General features: G+C 45.5%; 1 protein-coding gene across 1 annotated transcript; it reads right to left on the bottom strand.

Annotated features, from left to right (window-relative positions):
- Positions 1-8,837: 8,837 nt before the first annotated feature.
- Positions 8,838-14,001, bottom strand: LOC147737759 (uncharacterized). Its single transcript, XM_086943873.1, has 2 exons — positions 12,290-14,001; positions 8,838-9,248 (listed from the first exon to the last, which is right to left on the bottom strand). The coding sequence occupies exons 1-2, from the start codon at positions 13,699-13,701 to the stop codon at positions 9,119-9,121; spliced, it is 1,542 nt and encodes a 513-aa protein (XP_086799999.1). The 5' UTR covers positions 13,702-14,001; the 3' UTR covers positions 8,838-9,118.
- Positions 14,002-21,848: the final 7,847 nt, after the last annotated feature.

Here is a 21,848-nt window from a genome sequence, read left to right on the forward strand (position 1 = left end):
TCTTTCGAAGTTGAACGTTCCTTCTCGGGGACGTTCTTCGACAACCTTGGCTTTTCGCCAGTCTTCGCCGACTGGGAGTCCTTCTCGAAGGATCCGCTGGGCTTTTTCATTGGATGCAGCTGCGGCCGTGGAGGTTTTCGGCGCCAGTGTACCTTTCGAGGACTTTGACTCATTTTTTTGAGAGTCTGATTCAGACCTTCGATGGTCTGTCGGGGGTTTAGGGGTCGACGACTCTCCTACCTCTTTAGAAGTTTTCTTATCGGTCTCTAGGACCGTGTAGTCGTCGTCTTCTACGGCGATGTTATCTTCTTCGTCGGTCGATAGTCCCAGGTCTCGAAGGGACAGATGTTGGCCCTTCCCCTGCATGGTGTAGTTGGCCCTTCTCTGTCGTTCTCTGACTCGGAAGGTCTTCGGTGTGAAGGCAGAGCAAGCGTTGCAATCCTTGCTCTTGTAGTCGACCGGTAGGCAGAGGTTGCAAACCGGGTGCTGGTCCTTCTGCACGTATTTGTGGTGGCAGTTACGGCACAATTTAAAAGGTGTGTTGTCCATTTCTTGCATTCAGGGGGCCCCCTGAGTGCGCATTCTCCGTTGGACGTCCAAGTTTTCGAAGTTCTCCTTCCTGTTCGTCGTCCCGGCTTAAGTTTGTTCTTTCCTCGTCGTCTTCTCAGTCTTTTCCTGAAAGTTCGACTCTTCTCTCGTCTTTTCCCGTCCAAAACTCTGAAGCCTCTCGGGAACGATCCAGACCCAATGGTGGAAAAAAGAATCTGAAGATGGCGCCCAACGGTGGGAGCTTCTGCAGGAAGCATGCCGACGTCACGGAAGGACACCAAAAGGTGGGACGTCAACGTCCACCTGGGCTACGAAAAAAAAAAAAAAAAAAAAAAAAAGACTACGATTCCAGACCCAACCACTAGACCGCGGAATAATGCACAGCATAGTGAATCCAGAAAGATTCACGCTGCAAAATCCTTGTTAGTGAGGATTTAGTCTATGGGACTACACCTCAACCCGCTGTTGGGCAGTGGGGGAGCCATGCTTGTCAGATTTCGCCCTCCCATGGACCGCCCTTAATCCATGCTCCAAGCAGAGCACGGATTCGGACCGAGTAAGGAAGGCATCCAAAGTCCCTGCCACTCCCACCCCCTCTTTGAGTGTGATCTTACTCATTTCCAAACTAAATATGTAGTGCCAATTATATTAAAAAAGTCTGTTTGTTTGCAAATATTGATGTTCTTTGACAAGTTATCACTCCCACTTAAGTGCAAACAATCCTTAAGAAATGCTTACTTAAAGTCCCGGAGTAAATGTTGGAGGGGTGGCCCAGCCCAGCCTCATCCGGTCGGTGGCGGGCGCGGATGGACCCACCCTTGGCCCGGCCACGCCCGCGCGCGTCCCATGCTGCAGGAGGCACGAAGGTCTTTTAAACGCCTCCTGGCACTTTGTAGTGACGCTGGTGGCGTGCGCCACTGAGGGATGCCGGGAGATGTAGTTCTCGCCATCCGCGTCTGGGCCAGCAGGGGCAGCGGTACGGCCGTCAGGTCCAGGTGATACAGGTAGCAGTACGGGATCCAGGGTGAGTACCAAGTAAGTCAAGACCCAATAGTAATTTGGCCAACAAGTGAAAAACACGCCCGTGCAGCGGGAGGCACGAAGGTCTTTTAAATGCCTCCTGGCGCTTTGAAGTGACACTGGTGGCGTGCGGCACTGAGGGATGCTGGGAGATGTAATTCTCGGCCGTCCGCGTCTGGGCCAGCAGGGCCAGCGGTACGGCCGTCAGGTCCTGGTGATACAGGCAGCAGTACGGGATCCAAGGGTGAGTGCCAAGTAAGTCAAGACCCAACAGTATTATGGCCAACAAGTGAAAAACACGTCCCCATATTTGTTTACATACAATATCATATGTCTGATTTATTATTCCTATTACAGCGCCTTCTACATTGAGAAGGCCCATCCAAGACCAGTGTGTGGACAAAACCCATGCCGACAAATCAAGGACAAAGGGATTGGGATATGATCTAGGGACACTAACAACAAATCCTACATCAAACCTCACATTACACCCCTTGCATGCTGATGACGGCCCCCAGCCGTCATGCACTACAGTGCTCGTGTGCTGATGACGGCTGGGGGCCGTCATGACCGCACCCGTGCTGAAATCTTCAGCACAGGAGCAGAATCGCGGCAGCATGGAAGGGGTTAACTGATGGAGAGCTATGAGCGAACTGAAGTGTAATACTGAGAAAAAGTAACCTGCAGAATTGCTGCAAATTAAAGTAAATAAAAAAAACTAATAAAGAACTACATATCCACCGCTGCGTGACATGGAAGCCGATTATTTCTCAATTCAGTGCTCACATTATCATCCGCGCTGGAAGAGATGGGAGCCTGGTATGTCTGGTCACAGAAGCTCATTTACATACAAAGGGGGGTGACAGCCTGTTCACAACGCACAGCACAACTTGTTTACGTAAAGTGCTAGTACACAGAACAGGGTAAAGTCTTGTGTCTCTTTTTTTCATTTTCTTTAATATATCCTGCACCTCGCTCTCTTCTTCTCTTTCTCTCATTTCAATTCATCATAAATTACTCAAATTCACTATTGCTTTATCAGCACGGCACAAGTCGGGGGTAGCCACAGTTTGAAGGGGTCCCCCCACTATTATCTAGAAACAGGACTCAGTTCCACCTAGCTTCTTAGCCTAGCTTCTTAGCCTGCGACTGATAATTGTTACTTTGTTGCCACAGCACTGCAGACACATGCATCTCAGTGTTTGTTTGTGTGAGTGGTGCAAGAGAGGAACAGAGAACATGACAAAATTAGCCCTTCTATTGCTTAATACATTGTAAATGTGAAACACTTTGGGGCTTAGGGGCTGGAAAAAGAATAACATCAGGAAACAAACGCAAATTAAAAGCATATTTTATTTATTCGCTGAAAACTGTTTAAAAATTTAATTTATTAGTTCCACATATCTATTTAAAAATATTGAGACTTTCAGTCATTTCCGAGTTTAGTTACAAACTAATAGTGAGAAAACTGAAACCAAAAACTTATTTTTACATTATTTTATGTTTCTTGTTTTTAAAACAGGCCCTCAATCTTTCACGTGAAAATTATTATAAGGGCCTGACATCACTATAACATTAAAAAAGCGCCTGATAGTCTGAGAGTATGACTAAGCAATGGTGATGTGCAGAGGGGTCGACATGTTTCAGCCGGTTGGAAGACCGTGTCCGGCTTTCTTCAGGACCGATTAGATGTAAGCTACTGCATTTATACGTGAAAAGTAGTGTAACAAAAATTGTGGTAAATAAAATTCATACCATACCACCAGGAACTTGTGTCCCCAATGTATTCTGGTGGAGATGAAGTACGTGTTACTCTTCCTATTGAGGTAGTTAAACAGGAGAAGATGTAAGTATATCCCATAGAAACGTTGCATGTAAAAACGACCTGCACTCAACAAGGAACAACACAGAACACACACATGCAGAGAGCGTATCCACTCCGCTAAACAGAACTGTACTCAATTACTGTTCTACTCCATCCGTTCAGTGAAAGAATTTTTTTTTGGGATGTCATAGTGTACTCACCCAGCTTTATGTGGTGAATAGCCTCACCTCACCTAGCAACCGCTCGGGAATACGAGGCCCCTATCTAGTTATATAAGAAGAAATGGACAAGATCAATACAGTAATATTATCGTGTCCGGCTCATTAGCATTCAATAGTTTTTATAACAAGTAAAACCTAGTGATAAACTAGTGGAAACTTATCACTTAACCATAGGCTGAACTGACTTGCAAAAACGAGTGATGTAATTATATGAAAAATGACATATTATAAAGTTGGCTGAGCAAGCCATATTAAAAATATGATCAAGAAATATGCCAAAGGAAATATGCCAAAAGAAGGTCAAAGCAGAAATCTAGTGAGCCTCTACAGAGTTTTACAAGGAGTTTCTTAAAAAGGGGGGGGCTCAAGTTCTAGTAAGGTAGAGACCAAAAAGTTTTCCCAGACCTAACTATCCGTCGGTGCCTCAGTCCGTCGACCGAGAGGCAGTGGAGGTAATGGAAGCGCCAACTATCGCGCTATTTATAGTTGTCTTGATTGGTTGATTGGTAACATATGGTGCCTGACTACCTCCGAGCACTGATCACCACACCCAAGGGCCGGAAAAATGTTGAAAACAGTGCATGCGCCGCGGAACGCTGATAAGCCGCGCATGCCCTATTACGCGTGTTGCGACTTGCCCAGCGATGCTAATTACTTGCGCATGCGCGCTCTTGGAGGAGCTAGCTCGTATATCACACTGCACGAGCGCTTTTTAGTATGTCAATGTGTAGGAAAAATGCATCGGTATCGTAATTACATTATATATGTATAACGTGTATGTCTCCCGAAATGTCCAAACGTGATGTCAAGAATTATTGATGTAAAACTTGCTGATATATTAAGGAAGAAGATACAACCAAAGGACCCTAAACCCTGTATTTTACAGATAAACAATTTTTGCGATCTATGGGTCTTGTTAAGGGGTGTCTAAAAGACTGAAAATATAGAAAACAGTCCTCCCTCTAAGTCTTCCTCTATATGTCTATGGATACTTCTAGAGCAGTCAAAAATAGTAACGCTTAATAATATGTGTATGGTCAGAAGAGACAGGGTGGAAATTATTTTAACTCTGGAGGCTATCAGACAACTTCTTACCTCACGAGATCTAGGTAGCATCACTCCTGTTAATTTCATCATGGAGTGTGCTAGATTAGCCATGATGGAAAATTTCTTCAAGTTTGAAGAAAAGGTCTTTCTCCAGGTCTCAGGGACGTCTATGGGGAGCATTTTCGCCCCGAGCCTCGCAAACCTATATGTCCACCTATTCGAACAAGATTGTATTCTCAACCATGGCAACCCTTTCTTCCATCATGTGGTGCTATGGAAGAGATACATAGACGATATTCTGTTGGTGTGGCGAGGCACTGCCTCTGAGATCGAATTATTCCATAAATGGCTTGAATTTCACAGTGGAGTTCAGCCAGGACCACCTTGCCTTCTTGGATATTCTCATCTTTCCAAAAGGTGGAGGTTTGTAATGCGAACTCTATCCCAAACCTATGGCAAGGAATTCTCTCCTGGTTTTTGAAAGTCACCATCCACGGACTTTACGTGAGAACCTCCCCGTGGGACAGTTCCTGCGGGTGAGAAGAAATTGCTCCACTAAACAGTTGTTTGATAAACATGCGGAAGAACTATCTAATCATCTACGAGAACGACACTACCCTAAACACCTGGTGAAAAGAGCTTGGAAACGGGCCTCCAATAATAATCGCGATGCCCTACTAGAGAGACGTCCTAATAAGGTTCCATTAGAGAGACTAACTTTTGTGAGCACTTTGTGTACTCTCTAACAAAATCTAACAAACAGTACGTAAACGCTGGGGCATTTTAAATGTGGCGAACTCAAGTGTCCCCTTGCCACTTTTCTTGTTTGAAAGAGCACCCAGTCTACGTGATACCCTGGTCCATACCAGACCCAGGGCACTAACAGTAGATACCACTAACACTCTTTGGAACCTTCCACCAGTGCAGGGCCATTTTCCCTGCGGCTCCTGTAGTGTCTGTCCTCAGACCTACAAAACAGACAAAGTGGACCTTGGGATGGGAAAACCTTGGCTACTTAAGAGACATACAAATTGCAACACAGAAAAGGTCATATATATGATCCCATGCCCTTGCCTTCTCAAGTATATTGGCCATACCACTCATAAGATTAAGATCAGGATCAGTTAACATAAGAGCACTATCCGATGCCAGAAACAATCTACTCGGTTGACCAATCATTTTTTGTCTATGAAACACAAACCCGAAGACATGCAATGGGTAATCTTGGAACACTCCTTTATCCCTTCACATATAGGTGATGTTTCCAGATATCTATTAGTCAAGGAGCAGAAATGGATTTTTAAACTGCGCAGTGACAGCAAGGGCTTGAACGACGAAATTCCATGGATATCGTTGTGAGCAACTATCTAATATGCTCTCTTTCATCCGTAAACATTTGAGATAGTCACTATATAATAAACACTGCAGTATAGCTGCTGACCAATTTCTAAGTAGTATATAGTGTTTGACCAGCTTGGTAAAATGATTACATCCAGCGTAAAAAAAACTTCCACCCTGTCTCTTCTGACCATACACATATTATTAAGCGTTACTATTTTTGACTGCTCTAGAAGTATCCATAGACATATAGAGGAAGACTTAGAGGGAGGACTGTTTTCTATATTTTCAGTCTTTTAGACACCCCTTAACAAGAGCCATAGATCACAAAAATTGTTTATCTGTAAAATACAGGGTCTAGGGTCCTTTGGTTGTATCTTCTTCCTTAATATATCGGCAAGTTTTACATCAGTAATTCTTGACATCACGTTTGGACATTTCGGGAGACATACACGTTATACATATATAATGTAATTACGATACCAATGCATTTTTCCTACACATAGACATACTAAAGAGCGCTCGTGCAGTGTGATATACGAGCTAGCTCCTCCAACAGCGCGCATGCGCAAGTAACTAGCATCGCTGGGCACTGGGCAAGTCGCAACACGCGTAATAGCGCATGCGCGGCTTATCAGCGTTCCGCGACTCATGCGCTCTTTTCAACATTTTTTCGGCACATGGGTGCGGTGATCAGTGCTCGGAGGTAGTCAGGCACCATATGTTACCAATCAACCAATCAAGACGACTATAAATAGCGCGATAGTTGGCGCTTCCATTACCTCCACTGCCTCTCGGACGACGGACTGAGGCACCGACGGATAGGTAGGTCTGGGAAAACGTTTTGGTCTCTACCTTATTAGAACTTGAGCCCCCATTTTTAAGAAACTCCTTGTAAAACTCTGTAGAGGCTCACTAGATTTCTGCTTTGACCTTCTTTTTGGCATATTTCCTGCTCATATTTTTAATATGGCTTGCTCATCCAACTTTATAATATGTCATAGGTCTAAAATAACCTTCATCAAAACTCTCTTTATGAAAGCATTTTCATATAATTACATCAGACTCGTTTTTGCAAGTCAGTTCAGACTATGGTTAAGTGATAATTTTCCACTAGTTTATCACTAGGTTTTACTTGTTATAAAAACTATTGAATGCTAATGAGCCGGACACGATAATTTTACTGTATTGATCTTGTCCATTTCTTCTTATATAACTAGAGCGGGGCCTCATATTCCCGAGCGGTTGCTGGGTGAGGTGAGGCTATTCCCCACATAAAGCTGGGTGAGTATCCTATGACATAAAAAAAATAATTCTTTCACTGAATGGATGGAGTAGAACAGTAATTGAGTACAGTTCTGTTTAGCGGAGTGGAAACGCTCTCCGCAGGTGTGTGTTCTGTGTTTTTCCTTGTTGAGTGCAGGTAATTTTTACATGCAACGTTTCTATGGGATATACTTACATCTTCTCCTGTTTAACTATCTCAATAGGAAGAGTAACACGTACTTCATCTCCACCAGAATACATTGGGGACCCAAGTTCCTGGTGGTATGGTATGAATTTTATTTACCACAATTTTTGTTACACTACTTTTCACGTATAAATGCAGTAGCTTACATTTAATCGGTCCTGAAGAAAGCCGGACACTGTCTTCCAGCCGACTGAAACATGTCGACCCCTCTGCACATCGCCATTGCTTAGTCATACTCTCAGACTATCAGGCGCTTTTTTAATGTTGGCACCCAGACAATACGGATTAAACATATTTTTTGTCTTGGTAGCCATTTTTTATCTCACTCACTTGTTCACAATATAGCACTGCACCCCATCAGTAACATCAAGACACACCTTGGTTAGAGTTCATCTTTGGTTTCCAGTTTCGCACCATCAATTGGATGAGTTGGGCGATCTTTGGATGTACCATATAAATCCCACATGATGATGCTACGCCGTAAGGGTGGGCTGATGGGAATTTCTCAACCAGGTGTTGCCCTTGCTGTTGCTGTTTGATGGTCTGCGTTCTTCAGTTTCTAACATTGGACACACACACTCTTTCTCTTGACCGGACACCTCCCTGATTTGTTGTTGTCATATATTTTGGGGTACGGAGGTATCCAGGTCGTTAAACATATACCCGGAGACCCTCATCTCTATCCTTATTTCTTTAGTAAGATGTCACACATTGACATGTATTCGGCTGCTTCTTCTATTTTTAGGTAAGTACAAATAACGTGCCGTCCCCCCTCCTTCCATTTTTCTCTTTTTCTCCCCCCTTCTTTGTCTATCTCGCTCTCTTTATCTCTCCCCCTCTCTATCTCCGACACACTCCTGTTAGCATTAGCTTCATGAATCTCACTGCCACTTCTGGCATTCATATGACAAATCCTTCAGAACATTTGAGAACAAGGGACAATCAGTGTGGAAGACGAGTTGCTGGGAGTGCAACTGATTGTCCTGGCACATATATGCTTTTGATGTGGGATTTCACTATTTCACCACATTCTTCAAGCAGAGTCTACTGCTTACAATGGCTCAATTCTGGTAAAAAGTAGAGTTTGGCAAGTCACAAAATGAATAGGGATAGCCAAGTCGGGGAGGAGCCACGGGTTACACTTAGCTATAAGGCCCGAGCTTATCCAACAACCGATAACAGTGTGTAAAAGATGCAGCAATCGTTACTTAAAAACAAGGTATATGCTCTTTTATGTCTAAAAATAGGTTATTTATTGAACACTTGTGCTTCACTTTAGTTCATTATATATGCTGCTGTGGCATTTGTTAATAGTAATACATGCATTTTACCAATGAAGCTTCCCATCGCCACAGCCCTGACGACATGTCCACTCTGGGTGTGTTGCGTTTATATGTTTTATCACTAATCCGACAGGTTAGCTGAAAATACCGTTGTTAGTCCCAGTATTGTTCGGTGTTGCTTTTACAGGTAGTGTGGTCAGGTGCGATTGAATGTTTATCTTTGTACCTCTTCTTCAACAAATAAAAATCCACAATGTTTCTTTTCTTTGAATCCACATTGTGCTTGTCTCCCACTGTGTATCCTGGTACAGAATGTCACTTTGCTATGTGTACGGAAGTGAACAATCACTGGAAACAAACACTTTTATAATTCTGCAAATACTGTTATCTGTTTTTCTTCTTTACTGCTATTAGGGTCTTCTATCATCTGGCATTTCAATGTCCCACATAGTTTGAATGTTATCTTTTTCCGCAATTCATTCCTCTCACAATAACTGCACTGCTTAGCTCTTGTCTGTGTCCTCAGATGGGTCAATATTTTTGCTGCTCTTAAGTTCTTTCCGGAATCTCTGCATCTCTAGGATTATTTCCATGTGAGTTAAATGAAGGAGTGTATTCACTGAGGGCTGTGTGGGATCGAAAATTGACAAAATCCCTTCTCACTTTCAGTGCCCTTCTAGGTTTTCCCCGTGTGTTCGCTGATGACTTTGTAGCTCTAATCGTCGACTAAAGCTCTTCCCACATTCATTGCACTTGAGTGACTTTCCCCCTGTGTGTTTGTTGATGTTTTCGTAGGGCTGATAACGGACTAAAGCTCTTCAAACATTCACAGCAATCGTATGTTTTTTCCCGTGTGTATTCGCTGATGTCTTTGTAGGTCTGATAATTGACTAAAGCACTTCCCACGTTCATTGCACTTGAATGGTTTTTCTCCTGTGGGAGTTTGCTATGATACCTTAATACTGAAGTGAAGCAAAAACTACTGTCACATTCACTACAATGATAGGGTTTTTGCCCAGTGTGTGTTCGCTATGTGTTTGGAGGTTTGATAAATCGACTAAAGCTCTTCCCACATTTACTGCACTTGAATGGTTTTTCTCCCGTGTGTGTTCGCTCATGTCTTTGTAGGTCTGATAATTGACTAATGCTCTTCCCACATTCATTGCACTTGAATGGTTTTTCTACACTGTGTGTTCGTGGATGATAACTTAATGCTGAAGAGCTGCAAAAACTACTGTCACGTTCACTACAATGATAGGGTTTTCCCCCCGTGTGTGTTTGCTGATTATTTTTTAGGTCTGATAACTGACTAAAGCTCTTTACACATTAATTGCACTTGAATGGTTTTTCCACTGTGTGTGTTCGTTGATGCTTTTGGAGGGTTGATAAGTGACTAAAGCACTTTGCACATTCACTGCACTTGATTGGTTTTTCCCCCGTGTGTGTTCGATTATGACATTGAAGGTGTGATAACCGACTAAAGCACTTTGCACATTCACTGTAATGAAACTCAGTGTGACACTGTGGACAAATTTTTTATTGAGAAGGTTGAAAAAATGTATACAGAACTATCAATTAATAAGCGGGAACTCTAAATGAACACCGTAGTCTCTAACTTTGAAGATAAGAAAGCAGAGGAGACATCTGATCTTGCGCCCTGCCATAAAATTATGAACTGGCTACCACTTGACTTGATGTCTTTTAATGAAATTCTGCACGGCCTCAAATCGGGCTCGCCGAAAGACCCACTACCAGTTCAGATTCTTCAAAAAAATAAAGCATAGTTCCCTACAGCCCATGATGGAACTACTTAATGCCTCATTGAAAGAAGCTGTTCTGCGAGCAGAGTGGAAACATGCGATGGTAGTCCCCCTACTGAAAAAATCCAATGCAGATCCAGCCGAACCATCTAATTTCCCACCAATCTCTCTTCCCCCTGTTTTTTCTAAAATATTAGAAAAACATGTGAATCGACAGTTAGTTCAATTTGTGGAAACAAATGAGATCTTACATAGATCTCAATCAGGTTTCAGAGCCAAGTACTCGAAAGAAACAACTCTTTTGGGGGTGACAGAAACTATTAGTCAATTACTGGATAAAGGAGAAACAGCTGCACTTATTTTATTAGACCCAAGTGCCGCCTTTGATACAGTGTCACACCATACTCTCCTTAAAGTTCTACAATCACGAGGTATTGTGGGCCTTGCGCGGGAATGGATTAAGAACCTTCCAGGTTTTCTCCACTTCAGCTTGCTCTAAGAGTTATGAATCTCCTTTTGGTGTACCACAGGGATCCGTTCTGAGCCGCATTTTATTCAATCTCTATGTTGGCCCACTAGCCAATACAGCGGAAGAGCTGGGTTGTCTATTTTTCCGTATGCTGACGACACCCAGCTTCTTTTCTCTCTCTGCCAATAAGACTTCTAAAACCTCCTCCCTACAGACTGGACTATCCAAAATAGCCAGTTGGATGAATAACAATAGGCTAAAATTAAATAGTGAGAAAACAGAATTCCTGATAATCGGAAAAAATAAAGATCTGTGGGGCCCCTACCATTGGCCCCCAGAAATGGGTACAGTTCCTCAGCCTGTTCAATCCGCCCGTAATTTGGGGATAATGATTTATGACCAACTTTCCATGAGGCAACAAGCTACAAAAACCGCTTCCACATGTTTTACCATCCTGAGGTGGCTTAGGAAGATATTATGGATGCTGCCAAGTTCGACTCAGAGGACAGTAATTCAAGCACTGATAGTCTCTAGATGGGACTATGGCAACATCATATATCTGGGAGCCAATAAAGAGGTAATCCGAAGTTTACAGATGGTAAAGAACGCTGCTGCGAGGTTGCTGTGTCATGTTCCGAAAACATCTTCCATCGCAGGCAAGCTTCGGGACCTTCACTGGCTGAGAATTGAAAACTGAACCAAATTTAAAGCCATGTGCTTTATGCATAAAATTAAACTCGGTACAGCTCCTCACTACCTAGGTTCCTTAGTCCGGCCATACCTCCCTGCAGGCCCGCTTAGATTATCTTTCCAGTTCGAATACTCAGTTCCAAGATTTAAATCTGTCCGCATGGGGGGGCCACTCTTTCTCTGATCTGGCACCCGTACTGTGGAACTCTCTCCCAATCTCTCTTCGTCATGAAACTAATCATGTTAGCTTCCGTAAAACCCTTAAGACCTGGCTAATTAATCGGTACTGTTGATGTCCTTGGCGCCGGGAAACCTACGGGTAGCTGTGCGCCTTACAAATCTAATTTAATAATAATAATAACTGCACTTGAATGGTTTCCCTGTGTGTGTTTGTTGATGTTTTTGGAGATTTGATAAGTGACTGAAGCACTTTGCACATTCACTGCACTTGAATGGCTTTTCTCCTGTGTGTGTTCGCTGCTGTTTTTGTAGTTCTGATAACCTACTAAAGCTCTTGACACATTCAGTGCACTTGAATGTTTTTTCTCCTGTGCGAGTTTGCTTATGACTTTTTAGGTCTGATAACCAACTAAAGCTCTTTACACATTCATTGCACTTGAATGGTTTTTCTCCTGTGTGTGTTCGCTGATGTCTTTGAAGGTGTGATAACTGCCTAAAGCACTTTGCACATTCACTGCACTTGAATGGTTTTTCCCTCGTGTGTGTTCGATTATGACTTTGAAGGTGTGATAACAGACTAAAGCACTTTGCACATTCACTGCACTTGAATGGTTTTTCCCCCGTGTGTGTTCGATTATGTCTTTGAAGGTGTGATAACAGACTAAAGCACTTTGCACATTCACTGCACTTGAATGGTTTTTCCCCTGTGTGTGTTCGATTATGTCTTTGAAGGTGTGATAACCGACTAAAGCACTTTGCACATTCACTGCACTTGAATGGTTTTTCCCCTGTGTGTATTCGTTGATGCTTTTGGAGGGTTGATAAGTGACTAAAGCACTTTGCACATTCACTGCACTTGAATGGTTTTTCCCCTGTGTGTATCCGCTGATGCATTTGGAGGTTTGATAAGCGACTAAAGCTCTTCCTACATTCACTGCACTTGAATGGAATTTGCCCTGTGTGTATTCGCTGATGACGTCTTAGGCTTGATAACTCACTAAAGCTCTTTTCACATTCACTGCATTTGAATGGTTTTTCCCCTGTGTGTGTTCGCTGATGACTTTGAAGGCTTGATAACTGATTAAAGCTCTTTTCACATTCACTGCACTTGAATGGTTTTTCCCCTGTGTGTATTCGCTGATGTATTTGGAGGTTTGATAAGAAACTAAAGCTCTTCCTACATTCACTGCACTTGAATGGTTTTTGCCCTGTGTGTATTCGCTGATGTCTTTGGAGGTTTGATAACCAATTAAAGCTCTTTTCACATTCACTGCACTTGAATGGTTTTTCCCCTGTGTGTATTCGCTTATGTTTTTGGAAGTTTGATAAGTGACTAAAGCACTTTGCACATTCAATGCAATGATATAGCTTTTCCCCTGTGTGTGTTCGCTGATGACTTTGAAGGCTTGATAAGTGACTAAAGCTCTTTACACATTCACTGCACTTGAATGGTTTTTGTCCTGTGTACGTGTGCTGATGAAGCTTGAGTAGTGATAATAAACTAAAGCTCTTGCTGCATGTGTATGATTCTTCTTTCTTGGTTAGTGTCTGTGGGTCGGGTATATATTTTCCTACATCCCATGACTGCATTTCCTGATGGGCCATGATAAAGCGCTTGTGTTTTTTCTCACACACTTTATATGTGTGCAGTATTTTGCACGTTTGATTTCTGCGATAGCCACCAAATATTTGCAACACTCCTAATATGTAGAAGGTGTCTATGTAGGCGATTGTGCCTTTAGATTGGATTATGGCAATGCACACTTGTGGGTAAAGATGTATCTTCCTTCTGGCCGGTGCAAATAGGGACAGTCTGTTGTATTTTAGATAGAAGAACTCCTCTTTCATTTACCTGTCAATTGTCTGGCTCCGCTCTGTTGTGCTTTTCTCTGGTTGCTGTGGTTTGGCCAGAAATAGTTTGAAATTCACCTAGAGCACTGACTGATGGCTTGTCGTCATTTTAGAAAACAAAACAGAACACTGCGGTAATCACACTATACCGATCCCATGATCAAATCTGGTGTTGGACACTTGTTTATACAGGATGCAGTTTGTTATTGTTGTTGCCTTAATTTTCCGAAGGTCATTTCTTCATCTTGTGGCGTGGAGGTGCACAGCTCAGCCTCTTGCAATCACTGAACTGCCCTTGCTGCTTCATCCGGGATCTGTCAGTTTGTGTGCAGGTTCCTCTGTCGCCGACTGAGCTGATGTTTTCCTGAATACTGTAGCTCAATATTTCTGCTATTATTGAAGATTTACAGCATGAGCTTTGTTACTGATGGTCATTTCATACATTCAAGGCTTGTTTTCTGTTGGATGTAAAGATATTGAAAATAACTAAATTGAAACATAATGGAATGAGAATTCAGAATGTTTAACTGGTTGTAAAAGACATTTCTGGGGAGATTTACCAAATCTCCACACACTGCAGCGCAGCCCTCCCCCTGCGAGGCTGCACTGCGCAACAAAGAGGGAACAGGAGAGCACCATATTTTCAAAGATATGGATCTCTCCTTCCCTTTCCCTTGCGCCGGCACTGATTACAGCAGCCCTGTGCCATGCACACACCTTAGCACCAGAGCGCTAGGGTGAGTGTGTGTGAGTCCAGCATAGATTTTGTACAGGAAGGACACCCTTCCTGTACAAATTACTATGCCTAGACACGAGGGAAAGCTTTTACCATATTGTATACGTGTTGCACAGTGCAGCACGCATGCAAAGTCTCCTTGCACCTAGTTTTGTGGTTGCACGGGAGAGCCCTTGCACCGCCCTTGGCAGGCACCCATGGCAGGCACCCATGGCACAAAGTAATGCGAAACAATGCTATGCGCAGTGTCACATTACTTTAACGTTATTTCCAGCGCTAAACAAGTTTAGCGCTGGAAAGTAGATTAGGAAAAAAAGATTTTGCAGCATTTTGTGCTGCTAATACAGCGGAAATTCTTAGTAAATCTCCCCCTTCTTCTTTATCGCTTTTGAAACTTAGCAAGGAATATTTCATCATACATAGATATTTAACTAAAAGTTCGGTTGATCAGGTGACATCTTATTACATTTACAGAGTAAGGCATATGGTGAAGATTTCATTTAAACAACAATAGAGTTTAGAAAAAGAGATGGATCAGGCTGGGCTGCAAAATTTCCAGTAACTATTCACGAAGTATCCAACAAAAGTAACTCCATTCACACACTTCTTCTCGTTCTTCCCTATTCACTTAAGATCATCTCAAATACCAACTCCTGTCTTTACCTCGCTGTTCATGAGTCACCTTTGACACTTTCAACAGCTCCCTTGGTTCAAGCATTTCTGGTTTATTCTAACCTGGAAGATTGGAACATTATTGTGGGTTGAGTGGGGTTTCCTATTGCCATAACATCTGTCCATCGTCCTGAAACTAGTGCAGCTTACAGCACCCAGTTCTGGCCCTAAAAGATAACTTTAAAAAGCAAGTCTTTACTTCTTCCTAAGGTGGATAAAGGTCTGTAAGATGCACCTCCTTCCAGAGCTTTTGTGTAAAACAGAGCAAGGGGTTCACTGTAAGGCCCGTCCTTTACATTATAAGCGCAGATAAGGTAAACAAATATTGATTCATATAATTTAATATTCAAACGATATCAGTCATTTAGTACTTATAGAGAATCCATCACAACCAATAATTTACCTGACATATCCCCGCAGCAGATGTGCGCCTATTACTCCCCCCCCCCTTTTCCAACATTACATGGCATCTGGCATGATGTTGTCCTTTTAGGGCCCAGGATGCCATTTGTGACTGGATGGGCATTTGGAAGAGTGGGAGGAGGTGTCAGTTATCCAAAGGTGATGCAGCATTTATACCTTTCCATATTTCTCATATTCAAGTTTACCTAATTTCATGGCCTTCGGCCCCCCTACTGCCCTCTGGCTGCACACTCTGTGGGGTTCATCAGAAGTCAGATAACTGCCTCATACTCACAAGGCCATGGATCTCACTTCTTCTACAACACTTATTGCAGACATAGGGCCTAGTTAGGAGTTTGTCCAACAGATTATTGCCTCAAAACTAGGGGTGGGTGAAGAATTCCGCTCTGCCAGCAGAGCTTGTGAAGTTTTGCCCACTCTGCTCCAAAAAACTCCATGCAGAACGGAGTTTTTTTCTGCAGCGGTTCGCCAACGGTAAAGTGGCGAGCACTTGTGAGAAAATATAATGCGCTAGACCTCATACTGGCGAGATTTCTCATTGCAGGAGGTCACAGCAGGTCGCGACCACTCGAGTGTTAAAATCTGCCATTCTCGTTGATGAAGCTACCATTCGATTAGAATATCAATTAGAGCGGCAGAAAGCAGCATCGCCCTCGGACACGACGCGTAGTGCTGTTCGCGCTGATTTTACAGTGGGGGTTAAACTCCTGGCACTAAAAATCAGTGAGTGCAGTGCAACTTAACAAACTCTGCCACTTGTGGAAGTCTGCAGAGTGCGGCGGAGTTTCCCTGGTGCTTTGTGAAGTTCAGCGGAGTAAAACTCTGCAAACTGCACCAAGGAATTATCAAAACGTGCAGATATCCTGTCTACCTTATTATAATTGCTATAGGATGCAATGCATTTTTAATGGGGCGGGCATGATACCTGTCACATTTGTGATGGAATAAACCATCTGCTGAAATCTAAATCAGGCCTTTGGTGTACACTGCATCCAGTGTGGCTAGCTGGGCTTGACGGATCTTGTGGTTTGTGGGTCTCTCACTGCTTTTTTTTTTTTTTGGGAAAACCTTTATTGGTGATTTAAAGTACACAGCTATTCAGCCTTACATCCCGGAGGCTAGGCAGCATTATAAAAGCGAAGAAAAGGTGTGCACAAAACAGGTCAAGGAGTAATCAGGTTTAATTTTATAATAGAAATACGAACTTAAGAACAAATTAGGAACCTAAAAGGAACAAGAAAAAGAGAATTATGGGGGGGAGGGGAAAAGAAAAGGGTGGCAAGGCAAAAAGGAGAAGTGGTAGAGCACAAATCCAGGGGATGGGTGGGAACTGCCATATCAAAAAGAGCATACAATTGTGGGGGGAAGAAGAAACAGGATTATTTCACGTGAAACTTGGGCGGAGGGAATGGCTAGGGTGAGAGACGGACCTCCAGCGGACCTACGTCAGGGGGTACACAAATATCGCCTCTGTATGCATTCCATGCCCCCCAGACCATCCCCCACATCTTGGGCTTACCCCGAGCTAGGTAAACAGTTTTCTCACGGAGCATGCACCAATCTATATTAGTTTTCCAGAGACCCACGGAGGGGGGGGTCGGGGCGCCCCATTTCTGAGCAATATCTCTCTTGGCCACCATGTTCCCTAGCATGACCCAGCGGGCTTGTGCATTATTGTAGTCAGTCGGACCCCACACGTTCAACAAGCAGCGTCGAGCTTCCGCAGACAGATCAACCCCAGTCACGTCACGCATAACCGCATGCACCCGTTCCCAATAGGAGGCAATGGCCTGGCATTCCCAAATGGTATGCATAAAGGTGGCCAGTGTACCACATCCTCGCCTACAAAGGCCATCCTGGGAAAGCCCCATATGAATCAACCTGGGGCCAGTGACGTAAACCCTATGGAGTATTTTCAGCTGAACTAAACGCAGCCTGGCTGAAATTGCTACTTCCTTGGGGGGAGATACAGCACACTGCCAATCCTCATCATCCAATTCAATCCCATCACTCACCCACTGATCACGCACTTTCAACAACAGGTCCGTCCGAACATTTATTAGCTTTTTATAAGTCAGGGAAATGGCGCTGTCCGGCATATGGCCGTCCAGCACCCTATCCTCCAGCGGGGATGACTCAGGGACCTTCTCACCAACAGGCAGGGTAGACGTAAGGGCATGTCTCAACTGTGCATACCTAAAATATTCCGTGGCACCCAGTTGGAATTCAGCCCGTAGAGCCTCAAAAGATTTAATTTCCCCTCTGGCCATCACATCAGCCACCTTGGAAATGCCGATGAGATCCCACCGGTCAAACCCTTTTGAGTGCCACAACCTACCCAGCAAGTCGGAATCATAAAGGGGAGTGGCCATAGTGAGTCTATCCCTCCACCCCTGTGCCTTCGTAATGGCCCTCCATATACGTACAGCGGTCCTGGTGGGACCAGTCAATTTTCCGTCCAGAGATCTAGAGTACAACGCTCTGTAGTACATCCCGTCATTCATAAGCCAGCGATCCATGGCATACCCCGGGCTTACCGCCGGTCCATAGAAGCCATGATTAAGAGCAGCCAGTTGAGAGGCCCAGTAATACCGTCGGACATCAGGCAAGGCAATACCGCCGTCGTACCACGGAATGGTCAGCTTAACTACGGCTATACGCGGCCTACCTTCCCACAAAAGGGTACGCTGTAAGCCCTCAATCTCCCTGAAGTATTTGGAAGGGACCGGGTCCTGTGTGTTTTGAAGCGCGTATAAGAATCTCGGCAGGGACATCATCTTAAACAATGCCGCTCGGCCCAACAGGGACAGCGGCAATCTTTTCCAACCCTCCACGTCGCGCCTGAGGCGCCCTAGAGGGGGAAGCAAGTTGTTAGCGTAGCGTGCCCGGGCATCCGTTGAGATATAGATACCCAGGTACTTGAATCCCTGCTGCGAGACCTGTATCGCACAGCCCCTAGGAAGACGTGGAGTGTCTCCGCGAAGCACATATAGGTAGGACTTGGACCAGTTGATAACCAGTCCCGAGTACCCACCAAAAGTACTCAGTACATCAAACATCACTATCAAAGACCGACAGGGGGAGGTAAGGTAAAGCAGAATATCGTCTGCGTACAGCGAGACTCGATCCTCAAATCCCGGCGACCACTTGATCCCATTGATGTCAGGGTGGGTGCGGATCAAGGCAGCAAGCGGCTCAAGTGCAAGGGCAAAAAGGAGCGGAGATAGTGGACAACCCTGTCTAGTACCCCTGCGCAAGGCAAAGGAAGCAGACATCCGGCCATTGACCGTTACATTGGCCAGCGGGGAGGAATAGAGAAGCCGTACCCATCTTATAAAGTCGGGGCCAAACCCAAACTTGGACAGTACCGCCCAGAGGTAGTTCCATTCGAGGGAATCAAACGCCATCGTTGCGTCCAGTGAAGCCAGGACAGTCGGCTCGCAGAGCACGTGCACCCGCGCCATGACAGCGTGACGCCTCCGAAGATTAAGGGCAGTATTGCGGTGGGGTATGAAGCCCGACTGGTCTAGATGGACCAAGTCAGCAATCACACCCACGAGTCGATTGGCCAGCAACTTAGCCAGGATTTTGGGTTCGGCATTCAGCAAAGAGATCGGGCGATATGATCTACAAAGGTCTCTGGGCTTCCCCTCCTTATGAATGACCACAATGGTGGCCAGGCGCTGATCTAGTGGGAGTTCACCAACCTCCCGGGCTTCCAAGAACATACGCCGCAGGTGCACTGCGACGGTATCTGCTCTAATCTTGTAAAGCTCCACCGGGAGACCATTGGGACCGGGAGCCTTGCCGGAGCGCAGGGACCGTATCGCAAGCGCCACCTCATCTGCCGTAATACCCCGGTCCATGTCGTCACGCTCGGTGTCCGACAGGCAAGGGAGCTCAACCCTGTCCAGAAAAGAGGCCGAGTCCGATTCAGTCAGGGCAGAGACTGAGGTGTAGACCGTCTCAAAGTAGTCGGCAAAGGCCGAGGCGATAGCATTGGGGTCAGTAACAACCACCCCGTCCTCGCCCAAAATCTCAGGCACTACACGGGAAGCCAACTCCCTCCTATCCAACCAGGCAAGGAGCTTGCCCGCCTTGTCCCCTGCATCGTAAATCCTCCCTTGCTGTTCCCTGCCCATCGCCTTGGCAGCGTCAGTGGCAGTGGCTCGATATTCCGACTGCTTCAGGGAGAGAGCGTGCAACAGTTCGGGTGTCGGACCTAACGCCAACTGGGAATCCAGACCTGCAATATCCGACTCCAACCGCACCATGTCCTCATCCCTTCTCCTGCGCACCTCGGCTATCAGAGAGAAAGCTTCCCCTCTCAGGACAGTCTTAAAGGCCTCCCAGAGGGAAAGGGCCGACGTTACCGTACCTGTATTCTCAGCGAAATACAGGTCAATGGCTTTAGCAAGGAGGTCTTGAGTCTTGGGGTTGCGGAAGTACCAGGGATTGACCGGCGCCACCCTATTCGTCGCCGTAATACCAAAGTCAAAGGATACCCAAACAGGGGAATGATCCGATATGCCTCTGGCCATAAGGCGAGCTTCAGAGACGGTCGATGCCTGGACCGCCGGAGTCAAGACATAATCAACCCTGGAAAGGCTACCGTGTGCGCCCGAGTGAAAAGTGTACTGCCACTGGGCAGTGTGTAAAAGCCGCCAACAGTCGATAAGGCCCATAGTACTCATGAAGTTCGGGAGCCATGATTGCGCACAGCGAAGATCTCTGGACGGAAAACGGTCTAGGGTTCCCGAAACCACAGAATTAAAATCCCCACCCAGTATTAGCAATCCCTCCGGGAGGCCCAAAATGGCGCCCCCGAGATCCTGAAAGGTAGTCGTCTGCAAACCCGGGGGGACGTAAACTGAAACCAAAACCAGGGTGCGTCCCTCCCATCTGCCCACCACAGCAGCATATCGGCCCCTATCATCAATCACTTTGGACTTCACCTCCAGGGGTAGAGACATGCGCACCATGATCCCAACCCCCCGGGACCCCGAAGAGAACCCGGAATGGGCCACCATCTTGAACCCCTTTCTGTTAAGAGCCTGACAAGTATTGCCAATGAGATGAGTCTCCTGCAAGCTCTCACTGCTTTGAGGCCACCGCCCGGCAGACCTTCTGTCAGCTGTGCCCTGTGCAGACCTTCCTTCCAGGCAGGACCTCCTTCAGCTGCGCCTTGTGCGAATCTTCCTTCCAGGCAGGACCTCCATCAGCTGTGCCTTGTGCAGGTCTTCCTTCCAGGCAGGACCTCTGTCAGCTGCACCTTGTGCAGATCTTCCTTCCAGGCAGGGGTTTCAGTTAGCTGTGCCCTGTGCAGATCTTCCTTCAGGCAGGACCTTTGTCAGCTGCACCTTGTGCAGATCTTCCTTCCAGGCAGGGGCTTCAGTTACCTGCACCTTGTGCAGATCTTCCTTTCAGGCTGCGGCTTCTGGCCGCCGTGCATTGTGCAGATCTTACTTCCAGGCAGGGGCTCCTTTCAGCTGTGCCCTGTGCAGATCTTCCTTCCGGGCAGTACTTCAGTCAGCTGTGCCTTGTGCTGATCTTCTTTCCAGGATGGGCTTCTCTCAGCTGTGCCGTGTGCAGATCTTCCTTCCAGGCCGGAATTCTGTCAGTCGTACCTCATGCAGATCTTCCTTCCAGGCTGGACGTCTGTCAGAGGTGCCCTGTGCAGATCTTCCTTCGAGGCAGGACTTCTGTCAGCTGAGTTTTGTGCAGATCTTCATTTCAGTCAGGACCTCTGTCAGCTGCGCCTCGTGCAGATCTTCCTTCCAGGTAGGGCTTCTGTCAGCTGCACCATGTGTAGATCTGCTTTCCTCAATGATCAGTTCAAAGGTTAGGAGAGGTAGAACTGGTCTAGGTCATCTTCTTTATTACAGTTCTACTGGTCAAGCCACAGACCTCGTGCTCTGAGAGGACGGAGTGTCTGGATTTTCTGAGCTCCGTGGAACAGGAATACAGTTCTACCGCATTCAGCACATACTACAAGACTCCAAGAGTCAACGCTACAAGTGCTGCTCCAAGGTTTAATTCAACCACTGTATCTGAACATGCCTTGGCAAATGCCAACTAGCGAATAAACATCCTGCCTGCACCAGCAGAGTGCAGGAAGCTTTTCAAGAATATCGAGGTACCTTGACTTTCTCTGTCTGTCGTAACTGAAGATGTTAAACCTTTGTAACATCAATCCCCTTTGGACAAGGTCCTCCATTTTGCTATCAGAATGTAACTCATCCTGCGCAGACACAAATCCTCTAGTCCGTATTGCATGAAGCTGGGTGGTTCTCACCCAAAAGAAGGCCCTCGC

The sequence above is a fragment of the Lissotriton vulgaris genome, chromosome 1_1 (assembly GCF_964263255.1).
Source record: "Lissotriton vulgaris chromosome 1_1, aLisVul1.2, whole genome shotgun sequence".
Classification (NCBI taxonomy): domain Eukaryota; kingdom Metazoa; phylum Chordata; class Amphibia; order Caudata; family Salamandridae; genus Lissotriton; species Lissotriton vulgaris.

Bases quoted from the DNA above. Each gene is read 5' to 3' on its own strand.
- LOC147737759 (XM_086943873.1), bottom strand. From the start codon at position 13,701: ATGAAAGAGGAGTTCTTCTATCTAAAATACAACAGACTGTCCCTATTT. The intron at 9,249-12,289 runs GTGCAATGAATG...TAAGCAGTGCAG, and splicing joins ACAGGAGAAAAACCATTCAA to TTATTGTGAGAGGAATGAAT.